Source organism: Eretmochelys imbricata, chromosome 7 (genome assembly GCF_965152235.1).
Source record: "Eretmochelys imbricata isolate rEreImb1 chromosome 7, rEreImb1.hap1, whole genome shotgun sequence".
Taxonomy (NCBI): domain Eukaryota; kingdom Metazoa; phylum Chordata; order Testudines; family Cheloniidae; genus Eretmochelys; species Eretmochelys imbricata.
Window position 1 is genome coordinate 121909070 of NC_135578.1, and position 26287 is coordinate 121935356.

General features: G+C 45.9%; 1 protein-coding gene across 2 annotated transcripts in view; it reads right to left on the reverse strand.

The window, feature by feature from the left end:
- Positions 1–26287, reverse strand: part of SUFU (SUFU negative regulator of hedgehog signaling) — a 120241-nt gene that overhangs the window by 31041 nt on the left and 62913 nt on the right. The window contains exons 6-8 of one of the 2 annotated variants that reach the window (XM_077823272.1): positions 24940–25012; positions 18208–18361; positions 16478–16589 (exon numbers count right to left, since the gene is read on the reverse strand). In XM_077823272.1, coding sequence (XP_077679398.1) covers positions 16478–16589; positions 18208–18361; positions 24940–25012 — 339 coding nt within the window. Of the gene's footprint in view, positions 1–16477; positions 16590–18207; positions 18365–24939; positions 25013–26287 lie in introns of both variants that reach the window. The other variant, XM_077823271.1, reaches the window with a different exon arrangement.

Here is a 26287-nt window from a genome sequence, read left to right on the forward strand (position 1 = left end):
CCACCCCATCACCAAATAAATCAGGAGCAAAGGCTGGTGTAATTTTTATTGTTATGACAGAACAAGCTGACTACTACGTACATTGTTGCAAACTTTGTCTATTCCAGATTTAATACTTCATCCAACCCACATAAATAATTCTTGTTTCTCTGTGTCCAGAAAAAACAAGTCGGCAAAAGCCAGGGCTGGAGTGTTTGGAAAGGCAGTACATTTAAATGTAAGCAGTATCCCGGAAATGCCCCAGTTTGAGGACTGCACATCTAGCATTTTATGAAACTGGAGGGGAGTTGGAGGAGATTAAAGCACATTTCCAAGTGATTGAAGACTTGTGGGAGGTGTAAGTGTGGGCAGTTGTCAGATTAATTCTTTAGATGATTAAATTTTTTTTGTTTCTTTAAAGCTGTTTGTAGCTGGGTTTGATGTCTCCTTGTTCTGGGCAAGCGTATTGCAGCAGTTACCAAGGTGACTTTAGCTGACTTTTAACTATTTTTCCACCCCTCACCCCCCAGGTTCAGTTTCTACCAACAGCCCAAATCTGTTTTTCTCTTTTTAAATCTTGTGAATGAAGATTAACAGCAACAGTTAGCCAAAGCCACATCAGATTTCTAAAACTGGCTTCTGTAGCACGGGTGGGCAAACACAGATTGCAGTCTCCTCCCACTTCAAGCAGGGAGAAGAGGCCTGGGGAGACTACAGGTTCCAGCATGCGATGCTCCATCTTGATCTGAGTGGCCACGCGCTGGGACCTGTAGTCGCCCTAGGCTCTCAGCCCATATTAAAAGGCGAGGGTGACTGCAATCTGCTTCAATTTATGCCAATTAGCAGCCGCCCTTCGGGCTCCCAGAAAATTGCCAGTGCAATCATTGGTTGCACAAGTTCGGATGTGCCTTCTTTATGAAGCAAGTCATGTTATAGCAACCTCTTCTCAAGCTGTCCCAATAGCTCTTTTATAGGTCTGGTTGGGGTAAGGGAACTTTCTTTGTGGACAGCAATACCTAGTGAATAGGGTGCTGACCTGGGACTCTGGATTCGTTCGTGGCTCTGTCACTGACCTACATTATGACCTTGTGCATGTCCTCTCAGCTCTGGGCTTCCAGTGCCCCTCCAACCCTTTGTATGTCTTGTGTACTTAGACTAAGCTCTTCAGGGCAGGGACTGCCCTAGTATGGCTTTGCACAGTTCCTAGCATTGTGGGGCCCTGAGGACATCAACTGAATGCAGTACAAGCAGCAACAAGCCACCCCAACCCCCAAATCCATTTTGAAAGTTGTATGATAATGCTGTTAATGCACTGAGAGATTCTCCCTGTAGCTAAAACTGGACTGGAATCAGGAGATCCGAGTTGTATTCCTGGCTCTGCCACTGACTCCCTGAGGGATCCTGAGCAAACACAACTTCTCTATGCCTCAGTTTCCCCATCTGTAAAACTGACAAAGTGCTTCCCACATGGGGATGTCATAAGGATTAACCCCTTAATGCTTGTCAAGCACTTTTTGATTCTCAGATGGAGTGAGCTATAGAAGAACAAGCTATTCTATCGGTGATAGCAATATAATACAACAGACAGTGCATTTCCAGGTGCTTGCTACACTCTGTTGCTGACTAGTCACTCAGTCTTCGGGCCTACGCCTGGTGATACCCCTGAAATGTATTAACGCCCCAAAATGCACCTGCTTCTGGTCTGCGCTGCATTCGTTACTCAGGCAAGACTCCCACTGAAATTGATAGGAGTTGGCTTAAGTAAGAGTAGTAGATTGAGAAAATAAGGTGTGTGATCATGAAGGACTTCAATGTGAGTGACATGCTAGAGCAGTGGTCTCCAAACTGGGGTGCACACACCCCAGGGGATCCATGATCCCAGGGGGTGCATGGCAGCAGGAGCGCCGCCATACGGCACTCCGCCGTTTTTTTCCTTCGGCGGCAGCTCTGCACGTCCACAGCTGGTGTTCCCCTGCGGCGGCACGCCTGCGGCTGGTCTTCCCGTCTTCATCCTGGGTGTGCGTGAGCCAAAAAGTTTGGAGACCACGGTGCTAGAGGACTCACGCTGCCAGTACTAAAACATCCTTAGAGTGCCTAAATATCAGAGATGACAATTTCCTAACTCAAAAAGTGTTCCAGCCAACATGGGGGAATCCTGTATTAGATCTCATCTAGACAGTCAAAGAGGAACTGATCACAGCACTAAAACATGAATGGTAGCTTAGGTACAGACGATTATGACTTGATCACATTTATAATGTGCAAACAGAACAGAGTCCAGACCAGTACACACACTTGGTGCGGTAAAAATTCCACAAAGCTGAAAACAATCAGCTGGAGGGACAATTTAAATCAGAAAAATGAGAATGGTAATTGGGAATTGTTCAAGAAGCCCAAAAAGCCTCAATCAAGGAAAAAGGTCATGCTGGTTAAAAGAAAGTGCAGGTTACTTGCTGTAACTGGAGGTTCTTAGAGCTGTTTGGTCCCTACCTGTATTCCACACCTGGGTACGCATGCATGCCATGTGCCCAAGTCCAGAAATTCTTCAAAGCAGTGTCCGTGGACCTGCACATGCCCAATAGCTCCCCTCGTGCTCCTGACTGAGGCTATAAGAGGCAGTGTGGGTCAACACCTCTCTAGTTCCTTCAATCACCGCAAATCCAACAGGATAGGAAATATAGGGGATGGAGGGCAGATAGTGGAATACAGATAGGGATGACATCTCAAAGAACCCCCAGTTACAGGAAGTAACCACCACTTCTTGGAGTGCTGGCCCCTAAGTGTATTCCACACATGGGTGATTGGATTGGCAAGTTGTGTTCAGACTGGAAGAGGGTGTGAGGAAGATGGCAGTAAAAGATGCTTACAATACTGCCATTCCTACCACTGCATCCACAGTCAATGCATGAGCTAGTGTAGTGTGTAGCGAACGTGTGGACAGAACTCCAAGTTGCTACCCTGAAAATGTCCTACAGTGGGATGTCAGATAGGGATACCGTAGAGAAAGCGTGTGCTCATGCAGCGGGAGGGATTCTTGCTATTTTCTAGCTCTATAAGATGCATCCTGAAACCCATTTAGAAATCCTCTGGGAGGATATGGCTTGCCCACCTGACCTTTCTGCTAATGCAATACAAAGTCTCAGATTTCCTAATGGGATTGATTCTTTGCAGGTAGAATGCTAGGGTGCCAGACGTCAGGGGAGCGAAGTCTCTTGTCTTTGAAGGAAGCATGGGGTTTCAGGAAAAAACACAGGTATGTATAATTTGATTGATGTGGAACTCAAACCATCCTGGGGAGAAATTGGGGGTGTAAACGAAGAGAAAACTTTCTCTTTGTGGAACACTGTATTCATTGGGTCCGCCATGAGGGGTCCTAGCTCACTGACCCTCCTGGATGAAGTGATGGCCATAAGAATGCAACCTTCATGGACAGTTGGGCCATGGCGCATGTCACCATATGTTCGAAAGATGGACCTATGAGTGTTGACAGAACAAGGGTAAGGACCCATTGAGGCATAGGTACAAGGACTGGCAGGAAGGTCGTGATCAAGCCTTTCATAAACCATACAGTAATTAGGTGGATAAAGATGGAACGTTCTTCCACCGGAGGAAGGAAGGCACTAAGTTTGCTATGGGTACACCTAGCAGTAATAAGAGCAAGACCTGAAGCCTTCAGGGACAGGAGATAGTTTTGAACAACCAGAATGCCTGGAGAATCTGGAAAATGTTGATGGAGTCGTGCTCAGACCAAAAAGCATCTCTATTTGGCTGGGTAGCAGATTCTAGTGGAATCCTTTATAATTTGGTTAAGGTTTCCTGAATGGGGGTAGAACATGAGTGTTCTGGTTCTGATGCCCATCCAAACACCAGGCCCTGAGGTGGAGTGAGCCCAGGCTGGGATGTTTGATTTTTCCCCAGTCCTGGGTTAGGAGATCCAGAAATGGACAGATCCTGATTGGTGGGTGGGCAGACATGGTTAGTCATTCCATGAACCAGATCTGTCTGGGTCCGTGGAATGTGAGGATACCTATACCTCTGTCTATACCTGAGACAGAGCTCGTTAATTCACTTTAACTACTGAGAACGACAATTTAATGATGAGTAAGTGAATGTACAAAAACAGTTTTTCAAAGTCAAAGATACAGGAGCAGAGTACTTTTTCTGCTGCAGTGAGTACTGCTGCTCTAATTCTTTAGGCTATTTAAGGTCTCTGGATGAAGAGAGCTAAACCCAATACAATATTGACTGACCACACTACTCCTTAGTATTTTGCCAAAGTAATTCAGTCTCAGTAACAGGAGACCTCACTCAGTTGCTCAACCTTTGTTGAGAAATGGGTCAGATCACTGGGGAATTGGGTGAAAGGCACTGGCATAGTGAATTGTAGCCATTAGTAATTTTAACCTTAGTTTGTACACTTCACTAGCTGTAGATTTATATTCTATCCCTTAGTTGATGACTTGAACCATTTTATTGATATAGTGTTTACAAATACTATTGTCCTCTGCGATGAGATGTTCACCCCACACTAGCCCTGGAGGGATTAATAGAGGCAAGAGAGGCCAATTAGCTGTAGGCTGCACCTGGAGGGGAGCTAGGATGCAACGAGGCTTAATCGGGACTGAAGCTCATCTGGGCAGAAACAGATGTGGGCTTCTATCAAGACAGGGAGCTGGCAAGAGGGTTGCAGTGAGAAACCCTGCAGACACACTCCCTGATATATGTGGGGGGGGGGGGAGGGAGGGGGTTGGAAGAGTAGGAAGCAGTCCAGGAAAGGAGCAGAAAGGGCTAGGAGATTAGACCTGAACTGCTGGTTCAAGGGTCTGGAAGCTGGGGTAGAGGGAGGCCAGTGGGAATGGCACAGTCAGCGCAGGGGACGGGGAGACTGCTTGAGATTGTATGAAGAGTCCAGTGGCACCTTAAAGGTTAACAGATTTATTTGAGCATAAGCTTTCGTGGGTAAAAACCCCACTTCTTCAGGTGCATGGAGTGAAAATTACAGATGCAGACATTATATACTGACATGTGAAGAGAAGGGAGTTACCTAACAAGTGGAAAACCAGTGCTGACAGAACCAATTTGATCAGGGTGGATGTAGTCCACTCCCAATAATAGATGAGGAGGCGTCAATTCCAGGAGAGGCAAAGCTGCTTTTGTAATGAGCCAGCCACTCCCAGTCCCTATTCCAGCCCAAATTAATGGTGTTAAATTTGCAAATGAATTTTGCTGTTTCTCTTTGAAGTCTGTTTCTGAAGTTTTTTTCGTTCAAGTATGGCTACTTTTAAATCTGTTATAGAATGTCCAGGAAGATTGAAGTGTTCTCCTACTGGCTTTTGTACGTTACCGTTCCTGATGTCTGATTTGTGTCCATTTATTCTTTTACATAGGGACTGTCCAGTTTGGCCAATGTACATGGCAGAGGGACATTGCTGGCATATATCACATTAGTAGACGTGCAGGTGAAGGAGCCCCTGATGGCGTGGCTGATGTGGTTGGGTCCTCTGATGGTGTCACTAGAGTAGATATGGGGACAGAGTAGGCAATGAGGTTTGCTACAGGGATTGGTCCCTGGGTTAGTGTCTGTGTGGTGTGGTGTGTAGTTACTGGTGAGTATTTGCTTCAGGTTGGGGGACTGTCTGTAAGCGAGGACTGGCCTGCCTCCCAAGGTCTGGGAGAGTGAGGGATCGTTTTCCAGGATAGGTCCTAGATCATTGATGATGTGCTGGAGAGGTTTTAGCTGGGGCTGTACGTGATGGCCAGTGGCGTTCTATTATTTTCCTTGTTAGGCCTGTCCTGTAGTAGGTGATTTCTGGGTACCCGTCTCGCTCTGTCAATCTGTTTCCTCACTTCCCCAGGTGGGTATTGTAGTTTTAAGAATGCTTGATAAAGATCTTGTAGGTGTTTGTCTCGGTCTGAGGGATTGGAGCAAATTCGGTTCTATCTTAGGGCTTGGCTGTAGACAATGGATCATGTGATGTGTCCTGGATGGAAGTTGGAGGCATGTAGGTAAGTATAGCGGTCAGTAGGTTTCCAGTATGGGGTGGTGTTTATGTGACTATCACTTATTTGCACTGTAGTGTCCAGGAAGTGGATCTCTTGTGTGGACTGGTCCAGGCTGAGGTTGATGGTGGGGTGGAAACTGTTGTAATCTAGGTGGAATTCAAGGGCCTCCTTCCCGTGGGTCCATATGATGAAGATGTCATCAATGTAGCGCAAGTAGAGGAGGGGCGCTAGGGGACGAGAGCTGAGGAAGCGTTGTTCTAAGTCAGCCATAAAAATGTTGGTATACTGTGGGGCCATGCGGGTACCCACAGCAGTGCCACTGACTTGAAGGTGTAAGTTGTCCCCAAATCTGAAATGGTTGTGGGTGAGGACAAAGTCACAAAGCTCAGCCACCAGGTGTGCCGTGGCTTCATCAGGGATACTGTTCTTGACAGCTTGTAGTCCCATCCTCGTGGAATATTGGACTTCTATATCCATGGTGGCCAGGATGGTGTTTTCAGAAAGATCACCAATGCATTGTAGTTTCCTCAGAAAGGCGGTGGTGTCTCGAAGATAGCTAGGAGTGCTGGTAGCGTAGGATCTGAGCAGAGTCCAAATAGCCAGATAATCCTGCTGTAAGAGTGCTGATGCCTGAGATGATGGGGCGTCCAGGTTTCCTGGTTTATGGATCTTGGGTAGCAGATAGAATACCCCTGGTCGGTGCTCTGGGGGTGTGTCCATGTAGATTTGTTCCGGTGCTGTACCAGGGTGTTTCTTGAGCAGCTGGTGTAGTTTCTTTTGGTACTCCTCAGTGGGGTCAGAGGATAGTGGCGTGTAGAATGTGGTGTTGGAGAGTTGCTTGGCAGCCTCCTGCTCATAATCTGACCTGTTCATTATGGCTACAGCACCTCCTTTGTCAGCCCCTTTGATTATAATGTCAGAGTTGTTTCTGAGGCTGTGGATGGCATTGTGTTCTGTATGGCTGAGGTTATGGGGCAAGTGATGCGGTTTGTTCACGATTTCAGCCTGTGCACATCTGCGGAAGCACTCTGTAGAAGTCCAGGCTGTCATTTCGACTGTCAGGAGGAGTCCACGCAGAATTCTTCTTCTTGTAGTGTTGGCAGGAGGGTTCCTCTGGGTCAGTGCACACTGTTCAGTGGTGTGCTGAAAATATTCCTTAAGTCAGAGACAACGAAAGTAGGCTTCCAGATCACCGCAGAACTGTATCATGTTTGTGGGGGTTGTGGGGTAGAAAGAGTCCCCGAGATAGGACAGACTCTTCTGCCAGGCTAAATGTGTGGTGGGATAGATTAACAACATTGTTAGGTGAGTTGAGGGTACCACTGTGGTAGCCCCCTGTGGCATGTAGGAGTTTAGATAGTTTACTATCCTTTTAACTCTGTAGAGAAGTGAAGTGTGCATTGTAAATGGCTTGTCTCGTTTTAGTAAAGTCCAGCCACGTGGAAGTTTGTGTGGAAGGTTGGTTTTGTATGAAAGTCTCCAGTTTTGACAACTCATTCTTGATCTTCTCCTGTCTGCTGTACAGGATGCTGATCAGGTGGTGTCTCAGTTTCTTCGAGAGTGTGTGGCACAGTCTCTCACCATCGTCACTGTAGTATGTCAACTGCAATGGATTTTTTACCTTCAGTCCATTTGGTATGATGTCCATCTGTTTGCACTTGGAGAGGAAGATGATGTCTGTCTGAATCTGTGTGAGTTTTTTGTTGAGGTTGATGGATTTCCACTCCATACGGCTAAATTTAGTGCCTTGCATGGTGACAAGTATCGGGGGTAGCCATGTTAGTCTGTATCCACAAAAACAATGTATGAAGAGTGACTCTGGTGAGACCCCAGAAGGGGAAGACAATTGTGGCTTAGGAGAGGAGCCACAGAACGAGTGATTGAGGCAAGGGGCTGAGTGACCAGTGGACAGGGCCTGGACAGCGGCGAGCTAATTCCCCAGACAAGCCACGAGAAGGTGCTGCCAAGAGGTGAGGAGCTGACCCTGTTACACCCTCACAGAGGGAGAGTGACCTAGAGGATTCAGGAAGGGAGCTAAGAATTAACAACTCCCAGGTTCCAATTCTGACTCTGCTTAGAACTTCCAGCCTTGGGCAAGTTAGTTATCCTCTATTTCCTCATCTGTAAAGTGGAGAGAACACTTACCTACCTCACAGCGGTGTTGTGAGGATTAATTGCCGGGGCTGTTAAGGTCTTTGCCCAGGATCTATTATGCTAAGAAATTACACAGAGAACAAAGCTTGACTCTGAGTGCCACTGATCTTCTACACCAGGAGTCAGCAGTATCTGGCTCCTGCACAGATTCCTTGCAACTTAGTCTGCGAGCTTCATGGAGCGGGAACCATCCCTTCTTGTCTGTCTAGAAAGCACCTACCATACTGCAGGTCCGAACCAGCAACTAATGCACACTAATGAGTATAAAGAAAAGGAGTACTTGCGGCACAAGTCCTCCTTTTCTTTTTACAGATACAGACTAACACGGCAGCTACTCTGAAACCTGTCACTAATGAGTATATTTATGCATATAAGCCCCATTTTTCCCAAGCAGTGAAGCAGAGTATTATGTTATCCTGGTCCAAATGACAAATCATTTCCAAAGATTACTAGACATGTTTTTATTTAATTTCTATGAACTGACTAATAGGTGTTTATGAACGGAACGAACAGTCATTTTGAGAAACAATTGTCCAATGCACTTTTAAACCTCAGGAGTGTTTTCAGTCATATCTTTAGGAGAAGAGGAACTGAACTGTCTACAGTAATAACTACAAAAGAAAGTCCAATTTTGTGACTCGTGCTACAGCTGTCCTGAAGAGTTTAGACCAAAACCAAATTTTCTCTGAAGGAACTTTTCTTAGGACTTTGGGACAAACTGAACTGGTATTAAAATCAGTGGAATTACTCACATTTTTACAATTAAGCACGTGCTGTGCTGGATTGGGGTCGGAGTGCTGAGCAAACTGCAGGATCAAGCCCTCTCAGCAACTGAAAAGAGAGTTATCTTTTCCGTAACTGGTGTTCTTCGAGATGTGTTGCTCATGTCCATTCCATATTAGGGGTGTGTGTGTGAGCACTTGCCACATGCACCAGTGCTGGAAGTTTTTCCCTCAGCAGTATCCATAGGGGACCGGCTCTGGCACCCCCTGGAGAGGCCCCTGCATGGCGCAGTATATGGGGCACTGCTGGCTCCCCCACCCTCAGTTCCTTCTTGCCAGAAACTCCGACAGTGGAGAAGGAGGGCAGGTCATGGAATGGACATGAGCAACACATCTCAAAGAACACCAGTTACAGAAAAGGTAACTTGTCTTTTCTTAGGTTTCAGAGTAACAGCCGTGTTAGTCTGTATTCGCAAAAAGAAAAGGAGTACTTGTGGCACCTTAGAGACTAACCAATTTATTTGAGCATGAGCTTTCGTGAGCTACAGCTCACTTCATCGGATGCGTACCGTGGAAACTGCAGCAGACTTTATATATACACAGAGAATATGAAACAATACCTCCTCCCACCCCACTGTCCTGCTGGTAATAGCTTATCTAAAGTGATCATCAGGTTAGGCCATTTCCAGCACAAATCCAGGTTTTCTCACCCTCCACCTGCTGGAGAGTGAATTTGTGTGGGGGGGTGGAGGGTGAGAAAACCTGGATTTGTGCTGGAAATGGCCTAACCTGATGATCACTTTAGATAAGCTATTACCAGCAGGACAATGGGGTGGGAGGAGGTATTGTTTCATATTCTCTGTGTATATATAAAGTCTGCTGCAGTTTCCACGGTACGCATCCGATGAAGTGAGCTGTAGCTCACGAAAGCTCATGCTCAAATAAATTGGTTAGTCTCTAAGGTGCCACAAGTACTCCTTTTCTTTTTGTCTTTTCTTAGAGTGCTTGCTCAGGTCCATTCCGTATTAGGTGACTCCAAAGCAGTACCCCTAGAGGGGGGTAGGAGTTCACGGACGTGTAGATTGCAACACAGCTCTGCCGAACCCAGCATCGTCCCTGGCCTGACTGATGGCATAATGAGCAATAAATGTGCGAACAGAGGACCACGTTGCGGCTCTACAGATGTGCTGGATAGGGATGTGCGCCAGGAAGGCCACCGAGGATACCTGAAAGATCGTGTGCTCTTGTCGAGAGGGCTCTGACAATTGGTGGCAGCGGAACCCCCGCCAGGTCGTGACAGGCCCTTATGCACGAGGTGATCCAATTGGAAATCCTCTGCGAGGACACCAGGAGGCCCTTCATCCTATCTGCTGTAGTGATGAAGAGTTGATTTTCTGAAAGGCTTGGTACATTCTAAGTAAAAATCCAAGGCCCTCTGGATGTCCAGGGCATAAAGATGCCTCTCTTCACTGGTCTTGTGTGGTTTGGGACAGAACACCAGGAGGAAGAGGTCTTGGTTCATGTGGAAGATGGAGACCACCCTTGGCTGGAAGTCTGGATGGGACTGCAACTGAACCATATCTTTCTATATGGCGGTTCGGAGGTCAAGGCTTTAATTTCCGAGACCTGTCTCACTGACATCACCGCCACCAGGAACGCGGCCTTCCATGACAGATGGGAAAGGGAGCAGGAACCCAGCGGCTCAAAGGGTGGGCCAGTGAGCCTAGAGAGGACCAAGCTAAAGCAGAAATGCTGAAAAGCAGAGATGGCCGCGAGATGCACTCTAATGGAAGAGTGTGCCAGGCCCTGGTTCCTCAAATGGAGCAGGTAGTCCAGGACAGCCTGTATGGAGGAATGCGAGGGAGAGATGCTCCATTCGGACACACAGTAGGAAAACCTCATCCACTTGGCCAGGTAAGTCAGTCTAGTCGAGGGCTTCCTACTTTCCCTGAGGACCTGTGGGACTCCTTCCGAACAGGTCTGCTCCTCTGAGTTCAGCCACACAGTATCCATGCTGAGAGGTGGAAGAACCCGAGGTTGGGGTGTAAGAGCCAACTGTGGTCCTGAGAAAGCAGGTCTGGTCAGTTGGGTAGGGGCCAGGTAGGGGCTGCTGACAAGCTCAAGGGCATGCTGAACCAGTGCTGGTGAGGCCATGCCAGGGTGATTATGATAACTTGTGCCGTGTCTCTCTTGATCTTTGCCAGGGCCCTGCTGATGAGTGGAATCAGAGGGAACGCGTACATCAGGCTCCCTGACCACGATAGGAGGAAGGCATCGGAGAGGGAGTCCTTGCTCAGACCTGGTCGAGAACAAAACCAGTGACATTTCCTGTTCTGTCTTGTAGCAAACAGGTCTTCTGCATAGACTGCTGGGCCTTGGTGGACAACCCAGAGAGGAGCAGCCAGGAGGATCGCCGCGTGGAGATAGCGAAAGCCATGGTGCAGGCAGCAGCAGCAGACGCCGCCTGGAGGGCCGCCCTGGCTGCAGTCGTGCCTTCACCGAGGATCACCCAGAACTCCTTGGAAGTCCCGGGGAGCAACTCATTTGAACTTGGCATTGGCTTGCCACATATTGAAATCATATCAGCCAAGGAGGGCTTGGTGGTTGGCTACTCTCAGCTGAAGGCTGAAAGAAGAATAAACTTTACATCTGAAAAGATCCAGCCTCCTCAAATCTATTTTTGGGGGTGACCCCGGGTTGTCCCTACCTCTCCTTATGGTTAACCCCCTCGACCACAGGGAATTGGGGGCTGGGTGGGAATATAGGTACTCATGCCTTTTGGTTGGCACGAAATACTTTCGTTCAGTCCTTTTAGAGATAGGGGCCAGGGAAGAGGGAGTCTGCCACAGAGCATTAGAGATCTCAGAAACCCCTTCATGAAGGGGTAGAGCCACCCTGGCGGGAGCCAAGGAACACAGAACATCAGAGAGTCTGAGGGCTCTTCCAGTTCCTCTGCCTGAAGCCCCAGGTTAGAAGCGACCCTCTTAAAAGGTTCCTGGTGCGCCTTGGCGTCATCCTGAGGAACTGGGTGAGGAGGCCCTGTGATAGTCTCATCTGGTGATGACGAGGTTGATGCCAGTGCCGCGGGAACCTCCACATCCATTGGTGGTCCAACAGCCTTCTCCCCTGGGTCCTCCTGGACCTGCGGGGTCTTACTCCCTGAAGCCTCAGGCACCAGAGGGTGAGGGATACCAAGGCCACTGGCCTCTCTGTGGCTCCAGACACCGATCTGGCAGCCTGGGAAGGTTGGGTGAACCCCCAGGGGTTTCACGGGTACCATGGCACCAGCCACTGTGCTTGGGGTCATGGGATATGTTTTGGTGCCGATAATGTAGACAGCATTGCTGGTACCAGGGCTTGTCCTGCAGTCAGGGAACCTTGCTCGGAGCAGGAGCTACCAGCAAAGCAATCAGTACTGGGTGACCAGGATCAGGCTGAGCGGTGGCTCTTGTCCGACCAGTGCCGGTCGCTGTGACCCAAAGCTGACCTGTCCAAGCGAGACTGTCTTGGTCAGGCTCTCATGGACTGACGGCGTTCGGTAGATCTGCATCAGACACCGGGCGATCCATGCCTCATGCTACTCGATCAGTACTGGGATGTCAAATGGGACCGGGAGCTACTACGAGTTGGTTGTAGGGTGATCTCCTTCTTGTCCTGAGTAGGACGATCTCCTTCTTGGAGATGGGCGATGACGGCCTGGCGATCAGCGGTCTCTGGTGTCTGATTGGTCCCGAGATCGGTAACAGGACCTTGGAGACGGTCGGGGCTGATCCCAGAGTTCTTGCTGGATGGCGTGTGCCTCAGAGGGTCTGCGCCATTCCACCAGTGAGGTACGCTTCAAGTCCCTCGAGCAGTGCCCCCAGTGCGGGGACCAAAGAGGGCTCCACTGGGCCTGCCTCTCCAGTCCTGAGGCAGGACAGCTTCGGGCGGGCGAGTGCTAGCAGGACGTCCCTCTCGATGGGGAACGGTGCCGCTGAAGTGGGGACACACGTATAGGTCCCAACACAGGTTTTCCCCAAGACTGGGGTACCGCTGGAGCCGGCGTGGGTGGCACGGGGAGGGTCAGGATCTCCTGAGCCACTTGAAGTGCTTCAGGCATCGACGGCAACTGAACATAGCCTGGGCCCGCACCACTATCTGGGGTTGCAGGCGAAGTATGGGATGGGCTGCACCGCTCAACTTGAGCTGGGGCCCGAGATCCCAATGGGGGCATTGAGCTGCCCGGCACGGGTCATGGCTCGCCCCCAGCCCTCTCCTTTCCCTTACAGGAGGTAGGAGATCTTTCCTTCACAGTCTTTTTCGGCTTCTTCACCGAAGCCGTGGAGGGGGACCGGTGCCATCGGAGCACTGCTCGGTGCGGAGTCAGACCACTGCTCTGGTGCCAGAGTGAGTGCTGATTTCATCAGGAGCGTTTTCAGATGGATATCGTGCTCCTCTTCATCCTAGGTTTGAAGGACTTGCAGATACAGCACTTGTCACTTATGTGCCCTTCGCCTGAGCGCCTTAGGCAGGTGGTATGTGGCTCATTGGTGGGCACAGGCCATTTGCAGTGATCACAGGGCTTAAAGCCTGGGGACCGGGGCATGCCCCATCCCCTGGCTGATTCCCATTCAGGACTAATGAAGAGTTGGAAACTACTACTAAGGGTAACTAAGAACTACTAACTACGTACAACTCTATTACAGGTTTTCACAGTTCTCTAGAACTGAGCACGAAACAACACTAGCCGAAGCAGCAGAAGTTCCAGCACCGTCACTAGTGGCAAGAAGGGACCGAGGGTGTGGGGAGCCGGCGGCGCCCCTTACACTGTGCCATGTGGGCGCCAGAGCCGGCCCCCTACGGATACTGCGGAGGGAAAACGTCCGGCACCGGTGCATGTGGTGAGCACACACACCTAATGTGGAATGGACATGAGCAAGCATTTGAAGAAGCAATATGGGTCTTAGAATACAAGTGCTTCAGTTGTAATGATGCGGGGCTAGCAAATTACACCCAAGTCTGCATCCCCTCCACACAGGTTTATGCATAGAACTATTAGAAAACTAGAATGTTTTGCTGATTTAAACACGGACGCATTATTGTAAGGAGGAGTAGGAAGGAAAGACAGTGGTCAGCAACTGCAAGCCTTTGGAACAAACAGCACACACTTTACTGAATAAGGCTATTTGACAGGTTTCAGAGTAACAGCCGTGTTAGTCTGTATTCGCAAAAAGAAAAAGAGTACTTGGGGCACCTTAGAGACTAACCAATTTATTTGAGCATGAGCTTTCGTGAGCTACAGCTCACTTCATCGGATGCATACCGTGGAAACTGCAGCAGACTTTATATATACACAGAGAATATGAAACAATACCTCCTCCCACCCCACTGTCCTGCTGGTAATAGCTTATCTAAAGTGATCATCAGGAAGTTGCCTAATCAGGTTGGTTTCTTTAGCCTTGTCTATACTGGGAAAATGTGTTAACTAATACATTTTAACTAGCACAACAATAAACACAACTGCCCCATGTCTTAAATGAGATTTACCATTGTGCTAGTTAAAATGTATTAACACATTTTCCAACACGAGTCATTTTCCCAGGATAGAGAAGGCCTAGTTGAGATTTCACTATACTTTCTTTCACACACGTAGTGATTTGGTGGGAAAACAGCAGCAGCATGAAGTGTAAAGCTCCTCTTTATAAACCAACATCTAAGGTGACAGCAAGAACGGAAGACATGGGGGGAGCATATGGCTGTTTGATGTGTGGGGGAGGGGAGGGAGGAGCTCTTTTAGCACTGAGGGTGCTAGCTATCATCAAAGTGACTCCAGGAAAAAGACACAGCATTCTAGAAGTGTCTTCCCTTAATGAGATCCACTATTATGGAGAAACAGGGGATAGCTATCTGTTTCCAAAATGGTAACTATAGACTGAGCAAAACAACTTATTGATCTTTCAGCAAGCGAATACTGGGAAGCAGTCATTCCCTATCTTTTTAGCTTCAGGGAATTACTGATAAGATAAGGAAAAAAGATATATTCATTACAGTGGGCACTGTCAAGGTCAGGAGGTTCCATATTTGATTCACCTTCCTCCTTGCCTTGAGCGGTTAAAAAAACATGTCAATATTTATGCAGGTGTTCCACCTCTCACCCTTGCTGAAGTCCCCCTCCAATGCTTCACTGCTCTGTCTTCAGTAGAGCCCTGTTTATCTGATCCCTGAATGCCTGTCTTGTCTGAATTATAGCTGCCGTCCAACATTAGTGCTTGTATGTCAGACACTTTCTCAAACTGACAATGACCTCAAATGTTTTGCTGTCCCTGAAAAGTTGTCAGCATAGGAGTTGTTCTGCCTATTTAATTCCACACCAGTAGCACAGTGCTCAGGAGCAGTCCTATAACAGATGAGCATACATGCATCACGGGGGAAGATTTCTGGTAAATTTCAACCTTCCAAGGAGCAGATGTGATCGCCAAATAGCATCTTATCCCACAAAGTAGTAAAAATAAAATAATAATAATAAAAAAATTAAATTTCCATGGGATCACTCTTCACAGAGCAAGATGTTACTCAATATAAATAAAGATGTCAGAATCTGGCCCCGTAGTATTGTTATACTGAATCTAAGACTGATTTTTTAAATGATGAAAAATCTCAAGTGCCTTTTTAAAAAACAGCCACGCCATATGTATTTCATGTTACTTAATATTTATATAGCATCATGAATTAGCACAGTGCTTCACAGAGACCCTGTGACCCAAAAAGATTCAATCAGTCAAACAGGGAACAGAGAGGAAGAAACAGGAAAAAGGACGAGAGGACTAGAATGCAGTATTAAGAATGATATTACATTGGCTATGATGCTTCAGTTAAGAATGAAATGGCACAGGAATGGCAGCAAACAGTGGGAGGTGAAGGGAAAGGAGCAGTTTGAAGGATAGTCAGCATTTCTGACACTATGGAAAAAGGAAGATTTCATGCTGACCTCTACTCTTTGGACAAAGGCACCAAGGCTGAAGTGGGAGAAGGGGCGGGGGGGAAGAAAGTGATACCCTCCAGATACAACCATTCAAGGTAGGTAAACTGTGGTGCTCCTAGGCATGACAGCATTGCTAAACAGTCTTCCTCCACTGCTCTCTCTCAGGGCAAACGGTACCAATGGTAACTGAAAACGAGGTCTCAGGTTCAGTGAGTGGGGAAACCCCCAAAAGGGAAAAATGCACGGGCTGCAGATGTCTGAGCAAGTAGGCCATTTGCTATGCACTGACCAACTCAGAAGTTACATAGGAAAAAGATCTACAGTGTTATCTAGTCCAGCTAATTCTCTGGACGATACTGCAGCTTTGTTCCCTACAATACATTCTCCAGTGCTTTTTCCAGTCCAACTTCAAACAACTCAAGCTAAGGGGCTTCTTTTGGAACACTACCCCACAGTACAGGATCTCTCTTTATTTACTATGGCATTAAACCACCCTGAAAAATTCGTCTCCCTCTGCGTTTCTAGACAGCAAGTACCCACTGTTACCCTTTCCCCTACTCCCGATGTAATGGTCCCACCAAGCCATAATCTTGTTTTCACTCTCAACTCTTCTACTCTCCCCTTTCCCCACATCTGAAGAGCACGGGATCCTACTTACGGTGCTCGATCATAGTTCAACCCATTCTGTCTTTGTGTGTTTATTGGAGGTAGAACAGGTTTGCTGTTAATCTCAAGCCCCCTCCGCAGAGTCTCCCTGATTTGCTCTGTATCTGCAAAGAGAGTTTGTTTGAACATGATTTAGCGCACACACACACATACACCCCCCCCCAAAAACACCTTCTAATGAGAACCTGAGGGAGCCAGCTTCTTTTGGTGTCTGTTTCTATAAAAGGTATTTGACTGCGCTCACCCCCTTTGCCTGGGTGCAGAAAGAGGTGCTCTCCATGACACCTCAGGCTTATGAAGTGATTTCACTGCAGTCAGTTTCAATTCTTCCATTTTTATGCCCCCAACGTATATCCAACCTTCCAGCAAGGAAGAATGGAGCCTTTGGTAAGAAGTCATCCAGAGGGGGCAACGTTAAGCAATTAGGTATCTCATCCACCCCTTTTCATAGAGAAAAAGTTCTCCCAGAATCACCTGAATTCAAGACACATCTAACTCTTAGATGCTAAGAATTTTCCAAACCAGGTGACAATGGAAGTTTATCTCTATCAGATTAATTAAAGATGACTCCCTAAACTTCTACACTTGGCTTTGCAAGCCTGTCAGTTAATTTAAACACACTCGTGAGTGGGCTCCAAGAAAGAAACGAACTGAACTGAATTTTACACGGTGCAAAAGTTCAGCCTGAAACTTAATTTTCACATTTAGCTTCAAATACACATTCAGTGCAATCCTTAACCTTTACATTTTTTCAATAATGTCTGATAGACAAATACATTACAGGAAATTTGCATGCAAGCTTTCCTAAGAAGCTCCCCCTACTTTTGTGAAAATTTAGAGTGAAATACTCTATATAAAGCATTTCAGAATCATCTGAAGGGCATAACATAAACATGACTTTGTACAGATGTCCCAGATTTTTCATTTGGGAGACTGGGGAGACAGGGGGAATTGGTGTCTTATGTACTATGACTTACATACCCCCAAGACTGCATTTTTCAGTTAAAAAAAAGGAAGACAAGAAAAATATTAATTGATTATGTCTACAGAAACCATCATTACTTGCTTTTAATGTCAACTCCTCCTATAAATGAGACTTCCACACATTTTATTGTAATAAATCTATATGGATTTGAAAGATCTCATTTAAACAGGACTTAAATTACACACACTCATGTGTGCACCACATCTACCCCATGTGTAACCCAAAATACCACCTCACTATAAGGAGGATCCACCAAATGTTCTCAGCCTGTTCTCCAGAGCCCCTTATTTACAGGTACCATTTGAGTTATTGTTGCGACAAGCAACGTCAGTCCAAGTTGATAGTTAATACTTGAAAACGTTATATTAGAATTAGAGCCAGGCGGGAAACACGACTATTTTGCAGAGGTGTCTGATGAATCTTTCTGGTTTCACGTCACATGGCCTTGCTTCCTGAGTTTTACGCTGGAGTTTCAGATTGGAATTAACCCCAAAACAAAGCTAAAAACTCAGTCACCTGAAACAATAAATTCCCTCCTTCTCTGAAGAGGTTGATGTTGAGCAGGGTTGGGGTTTGCAATGTACCCGAAGATTGGGCACAACATTAATGTGAACTTTCAAGCTCTACAGGAGAACAGTCCTAAGGCTATGCAAACCAAATGCTTCAAGTACATGGGGAATGTCGGGGGGGGGACGGGGGGACGATGACATGGGGGGACGCACACAACTGACTCTTACCTTTCCCAGACAGCCGTCGTGGCTGCGTTCCAATGCAAATGCTTCTACTATCTTCGTCGTCCTCTGGGGGCCGGCTCAGATCATCCCAGGCACATTTGGCGCTCACTCCACTCAGGTTCGAGCCATCTGTCTCAATCCCTTTATCGACTCTCTCCTGCTTGAAAAGATCCAAAGAGCCATGACTTTTTTGGGTGTGGTTTGGATCTAAGAAGGTGTTAGCAGCACAGTCTTGCAGTTCACCTGTTACCAGCTGAGTGCAAAACAGCTTCTTACCAAATCAGCTCCTGGGTGACTAAAGCTATGACCTCTGACAGGCTTCTAAAAGACCCAAAGCACAATAAGAGTGGATATACTATCTCTCTACAAAATGACCAGATTACTTCCACTCTTCATTCAATTCTTAACCTTGTATCAATGTTACAAACTACAGATAAACTCAATGAATGTAGCAATGAGCAATTACTTTTTGTGCAACGTTCTCTGAGGTTTTGCATAACACGCCCTTTAATTACAAACACATGAATGCCCTGCACCTCTGGAGTTAGAATTTCCCAGCATACAAGAGACTACTCTGGTGAGTATGTCCACACCTGACTTTTTGGATGTCAGATAATAAGTGCTGACTAACACTACTGTACGTTCTTAGACACCAAAAGTTTTCCAGGACACACACATTTGTTGCTAGCAACGTTCAGACTTTGAGCCGCAGCCAAAAATTTAAGTGTAGGCCTACCTAGTGAAGGAACTATTTTTAGTCTGGATTTCCAGCTTTCACCACTAGGGGATGCTGTTAAGCTAAACCACTTTAAGGTTGAAATACAGAGATGAACTCAGCTTCTATTCACTATATGCATTTGAATGCAAGTGTGGCGCTTTCTTCCTGGTTTCAATTTGTACATAGTAAAAGTGACAGTTTTGTCTGCTCCAGCGACGTTTTAAATAGAGTTCTTGCTTCAGTGTACTGACACAAGCATGCTTGGATTTTAGATGTTCTGAACTTTATTTTTCAGTCATCAGATTTTAATGGAAACTTACATGCAGTATTTGTATCCTCAGAGTTTCCCGATTGTCAGTGCAAGCCTCTGCCATTGCAGTGGTTTAAAAGGCTGACTCCAAGCTAAAGTAAAGCATCAACCACCAGCGTTTCTGTCCAGTTTTACATTGCATTACCTATGTACCCCATCCTCACGTTCAGAGGTACCTCAAGTTTAATGTCTGCAATTACCAAAATTCTTGCTTATGTTGTGAGGTCCTTGCATGCTCTGGACTGGTGACACAAGGATCAGGGCTAGGAGCCAGCTCAAGAGGGTGGAGGTCATTCTATTTATAGGCAAAACTGATGCCATCTCTAAGGGTTCCACTAAACCAGTGCAAATTTCTCAGCACTGAATCAAGTCAGGTTCGCCCTTCCCTTGCTAGCGTCCTTCAGTGGTGCTACCAATGTGTCTGCTACAACAAGTACCTCAAGGACGTGTCAATATGAGCGAGAAGCCCAGCAAACTGTGAAGCAACTTCAGTCATTCAGTGAAAGAACAGTTCTCCAAGTGGTACATACACACTCCAGTATCAGCAAGGACTCCTTATCTCTACCTTAGAGCTCAATCCTGCTAGGTGCTTAGCGTACTCAACTCCCACTGACTTCCATGGGAATCTTGGGAGCACTTCGCATTTTGCAACTCCCATAACAAGAAGCATCTCTGCTAATCCCTGATGTACCTCTGTCACCCACACTCACCTGCATATGCTGTAACCTACAAAGCAGTGTGGACTGCTCTTGTGATTGTGAGATGGATTCAGAGCAGTTCACAATCCACACAGCTCAGCCAGAGGCAACCAAAACTGCTGAGTATATAGCTGTCATCTTAGGGCCAAGTTCAGCCCCGGTTTAATTGAGCACAATTCTCAGGGACTTCAAAACAGGAAGCATGTCTGCTTATGCCCGGGCCGCATTTGGTCCCAAGGCTGGCTAACAGACAATTGTCTGTGTGAAAGTAGAATGAATTATATCGAAATTATAATTCATTAAAGAAATGCTACTTGAAGGGTTTGTTGAAATATAGTTGTCAGGAAGAGAAATATTAAGGCGTGTGAGACAATGTGTCCTCAAACTAATTAACTTAGAGCTCCTACTGAGCTAGGAGATTGGTGAACGTTAGTATGCAAATAAGATATGTATGTATATTTGTCAGTTTCTGCTTCCTTTTGTCTCTTATGTTAAATTGGCTTTGGCTTAGCTGTATAAATAAGTTATCTTTAGCCTCAGGGGGGGCTCACATCTGGGTGTATTGGCAAAGCGCTTTGCTAATAAACAGAGTGGTCTGACAAATTATGAGAGTCCTGAATCTGACTTTGACATCTGGAAGAGGTTGGGAACCACTGTGCTAAAGACAAACCTCCCCCTCCCACACAAGACAATGCAATCTAAACACATGCTAGACCCCTCACTAGTTACTGGGAAGCTGGGCATTACCAGCTCTCAGGGAAGTGGGAAGGTTTTTTCCTGAGAAACATTTCCAATCACTGTCACCACACAACACAACTTCAGCCTCCACACCCCTATTCTGAGCATGCAGCTCTCCAAGGCCCACCACTCTCTGTATGTGTCCTCGTACCACACATTAAGCATTGGCCTGGCATGGTACACAACACAGCAGCAGCTGCTTATCCCTGTGCAGCCGTCTGCAGAACCTCTGGTCTGACGCACAGCAGGAAACATACATTCATCTGCTTCTGTATGCACCTGGATGGGACAGGGGCAGGAGAAGCAGAGGACGTGGACTGTTTATACCCAAATAGATCAAGGACGTAAACAGATCAGGGAAAGCACAGTCAGAGCCTCAATTTGTCATGGCTGACTTGCATGTCGGGGAGTTTGGTTCCCAACCCCAAACACACACTTTTACTTAGAACCTCTATGAACAAACATGTGGGCACTAGGGGGCACCATTGTGCAAAGAATAGTCTAGCACAAATAAAATTCTTCTTTTAAGAACCTGATTGATTTTCAGTGCCCTAAAAACCCAGAGGTTTGGTCTGTGCTCACTCTGTAACCAGTTGGTTAGTATATTATTCTCAAGTCTCCCCAGAAAAGGGGGTGAAGGAGCTTGGGGGAATATTTTGGGGAAACAGGGACACCAAGTGGCCCTTTCTCCTGGATTTTTGTCGAAATCACTTGGTGGTGCCAGCAATACAGTCCAAGGACAAGGACAGGATTTGTGCCTTGGGGAAGTTTTAACCTAAGCTGGTAGAAATAAGCTTAGGGGGTCTTTCATGCGGGTCCCCACATCTGTACCCCAGAGTTCAGAGTGGGGAGGGAACCCTGTGGAATGCACAGAGAGGTAGAAACAAAATATGGCAGACAAACTTTTAAAAGTAGTAATCAAATCTTGCTAGCTGGAGTGGAAGAACAAAAACAATACTGAGGTAGAACCATACGCCCATACCTCAGGCTGTGACCTTTTCAGATCTTGTCAGCCCTGATCAGCACTTCATCGGAGGCCAGGATAAAAGGGTGCTAGAAGAAGGGGAGTTAGTGACTCAGTAAAGTGGCATTCTACCCCCTCCCTATCAAGTTAATACTGAACCAACACTCCAGTTTGGGGTTAACCGTGATGAGTGCTGTGGACTATATAAAATGTAAAACTGAAGTCCACCTGGGCTCATTCAACATCCCATTGCATTTCCCGTAAGAGTAGGGGTATTAATTTATGCCTTGGCCCGATTCCTGTTTGGTTCATTTCATCCTGCCTTTGTTCTCTATAGATTCTAATGAAAAAGGATTCTTTACAATCTGCCATAAGCTTCTGTGTAGTGTTGCTTTCACTGTTAAATATCTATGTTTCAGCCTTGCATTTCCATGGTAGGAGATTATGTATCTTTCAAGGTTTTGTATTAGTGCCCACCACTGTCGAATATGAGCACCAAAAACCACAAGTTTGTTGGATTTATGGAACTATGTTTCTGTCAGATTTTGATTAGGATTTTAAATGTATGTGCCCCTGGGGAGAAAATGAATAGAATTTGGCTTTAATATACAAGCTTTCACATTAAAGATATTGAATAGTTACGTAGGACAATTAGACACAGATGTATGGACCATAAGACAAATGGAATAGCCAGCGTAAAACCTGTTGTATTGGGCCAAATCTTGAATTCTTTTTGAAGGCAAAATTCTTACTGATGTCAGAGAAACACAGAACTGCTCATTTGAATCGGATCTATGGCCCAGCTAGTCCAGTATCATGTCTCTGACAGTGGCCAGTACCAGATGCTTCAGACGAAGGTGCATCAGGGTCTTTTCCTGATCTCTAGTAGTTAGATTGACTTAAACCCTGAAGCCTGAGGTTTAACCCTTCCAAATTTTGTTTTATAACAACTTTCTTGAAATCCATGTATCAGAGGGGTAACTGAGTTAGTCTGTATCCACAAAAACAATGAGAAGTCTGGTGGCACCTTAAAGACTAACAGATTTATTTGGGCATAAGCTTTTGTGGGTAAAACACCCACGTTTTCAGATGCATGGAGTGAAAATTGCAGATTGAGGCATAAATAAATATATATATATAGGCATATGAAGAGAAGGGAGTTATCTTACAAGTGGCGGATGTGGTCCACTCCCAATAATTGATGAGGAGGTGTCAATACCAAGAGAGGGAAAATTGCTTTTGTAGTGAGCCAGCCACTCCTAGTCCCTATTCAAGCCCAAATTAATGGTGTTAAATTTGCAAATGAATTGTAACTCCACAGTTTCTCTTTAAAGTCTGTTTTTGAAGGTTTTTTTGTTGAAGAATGGATACTTTTAAATCTGTTATTTAATATCCAGGGCGATTGAAGTGTTCTCCTACTAGCTTTTGTATGTTACCATTCCTGATGTTTGATTTGTGTCCATTTATCCTTTTACGTAGAGACTGTCCAGTTTGGCCAATGTACATGGCAGAGGGGCATTGCTGGCACATGATGACATATATCACATTAGTAGATGTAAAGGTGAATGAGCCAATGATGGTGTGGCTGGTGTGGGTGATTCCTATGATGGTGTCGCTAGAGTAGATATGGGGATCGAGAAGGCAACGGGGTTTGTTACAGGGATTGGTTCCTGGGTTAGTGTTTTTGTGGTGTGGTGTGGTGTGGTATGTAGTTGCTGGTGAGTGTTTGCTTCAGGTTGGTGGGCTGTTTAAGTGAGGATTGGCCTGCCTCCCAAGGCCTGTGAGAGTGGGGGATCATTTTCCAGGATAGGTTATAGATTGTTGATGATGCGCTGGAGAGGTTTTAGCTGGGGGCTGTACGTGATGGCCAGTGGTTTTCTGTTATTTTCCTTGTTGGGCATGTCCTCTAGTAGGTGACTTTCTGGGTACCTCTCTTGCTCTGTCAATCTGTTTCTTCACTTCCCCAGGTGGGTACTGTAGTTTTAAGAATGCATGAAATCCATGTCCAATTTTGTTTTAAATCTTACTAAATTCCTCAGTGCACCTCAATGACTACCTGCAGCAATGAGTTCCACAACCAATCATATGTGCGAGAGTTTCTTTTATTGGTTTTGAATTCTTACACTGAAATTTAATGGAATGTCCCCTTGTTCTTGTGTTACAAAACTGAGAGATAAGAAGTTCCTGATCCATGTTCTCTATACTGTGTGGATTATATACTTCTATCCCCTCTTATTCATCCCCTTACTAAGATAAAAATCCCCAGTTTTCCAATTTCTTCACATACGAGTTTCTCCACGCCCTTGATCAGTCTTATTTCACTTGCGGGGTAGGAGGGATAGCTCAGTAGGTTGAGCATTGGCCTGCTAAACCCAGGGTTGTGAGTTCAATCCTTGAGGGGGCCATTTAGGGATCTGGGGCAAAAATTGGGGATTGGGGGTCCTGCTTTGAGAAGGGGGTTGGACTAGATGACCTCCTGAGGTCCCTTCCAGGATATTCTGATATTCTATAATTACCTTTCTAGTTCTGCAATACCCTTTCTGAGATGGGATGACAGTACTGTCTACACTATACCAGACAAGTCCACACCATTGATTCACATCAAGGCATTGTAATATTTTCCACGCTTTTCCTTAGGTATCCTAACATCTTGTTTGCTCCCCCCTCCCAAAAAAGCTGCACATTGAGTAGAGGAGCTGTCTACAATGACACTGAGCTATCTACAATAACACCTTCTCTCTTTCCTGAGCTGACAACTTAATCAGAATCCTGAAAGGTGAGAGAATTTTTTACCAAAACAGTACTTGGACAAACTGAGTAAGGACTTCAAGATTTGGCCCTTCATCAACAACCGAAGCACCTTTTATCTTGAAGGATCCTAAAGCAGTGTTTCTCAACAACCGGCCTGTGGACCAGCACTGGTCCCTGAGATCTCCCTGATACACTTTAGGAAGGTAGCAAGACGGTCCCTGGTATCAAAAAGGTTGAGAAACACTGTCCTAGAGCATTTTACAGCAACACTTAAAGGAATCAATTCATTCATGGCTGAAATGCAGCCATCTCTCGGGAGGAATGCAGCAGTTCAACAATGCACAGCAACACTAAACAGATAAATTCAATTTTGTGCCTGGCAACAATTGATCATAAGAACTACTTTTCATGAGAGGGAACGTTAATGAGGACACAGGAATTATCCCTAACTAAGAAGTGCTGTGGGAAGATCCACTTGAACGAGTAGTTCAACTTCACAGAAAATCGGAGGGACTACCAACAAAAGGGCGGACACATTTACTAACTAAAGACATACTTGCAGATGCGGATCAATCTCAAATATGGTCTCTCCTCTTCGCATATCTGTTATCAGCCATGGGCCTCCAGCTCTACAAAGAAAGAAAGGCAGTGAACCAAAGTTACTCACCCTCACCAGGAGCTCCCCCCCAGTTATGGTGCTAAATCAGGACAGGTGCCTGGACGAAACAGGTAATGGAGGGTTTGTCTTTTAAAAACCAGCTAGAAGCCCCACCTCCATACGGGCTGCTTGTAAGACCCAGAGTGCCCAGTGATCCTTTAAATCCACGATTACATAATGAAAGTTCATTACACTGCATGACCTGGTTACTGCATTGTTGTGCTCAACACTGCTCAGCCTTGAATTGGAGACTCTCTCCTATTCCTGAATCCTGCTGAAGTTTTCCAAAGTTCACAGCTGCTGCACAGCTCAGGAAGACAGTTAATATGGTTTGAGCCCATTTACATTGCAAGACTGAATTAAGTTTTAGCCTTGCTAGGCACTGTAGCCAAGTAAAATTTCAGTGTTTACACAGAGGCTAAATTTAACAAGATCAGTGCCCAGACTGACAAAAATATTTAGGTGCCTATTTGAATCCTTAGGTGACTAAATACCTTTGTCAATCCAGTTCTAGATCAGCAGAGTCACATTCAGTATCAAAACTAGCTTTCTACCATGGCCAATGTTCCTACATTTTGCCTGGTTAGTATCCACGGTGCACATAAATGGTTCAGAGCAGCCTTAGCATTTGTTAGCAATGAGGGTCGAAAGGCTCAACACCTCTCTTAGCAGAGGTGATTGGAGACAGTTTATTGCAAAAAGAGGCATCCTGAATTTTCACATTGGGTCACAAGCAGCATAGATGGTCTACGTCAGTTTAGAGCTGTATTTTTGAACTGATTTACTCAAATTGATGCAAAAGCTCATTTGCTCATTGAATAAGTTATGGCAATCAAACATTTCTTCTTGCCTTAGATGTTCACCCTACACTTTCCTTATACACTAGATGTTAAAATGGCAACAATTAGTATTTCATATTTTCTAATATGTATTGGTGATCACTGGTTTATCTTATCACTTTGGGATTGACAGTTGTTAACTGCAAAGATGCTATTCACTGCAATCCCTGAAAATTGGGATAATCAGGAATTGCATCTGCAGTAACTAAAATCAAGGCAGCTTTTGGCTTCAAAACATGTGTATTTCTTGGTTTTTGCCCTACCCTTGGAGATATATTTGAAAAAAATGCCCATTCTAGTAGAGCTGGTCAAAGAATTGCACTCTTTTATAACACGGCTTCTACTCTGAAACTCTTTGTTTTGTCTTTTCGAGTATTTAACAAGGAGAATGAAACAGCTCCGCACAG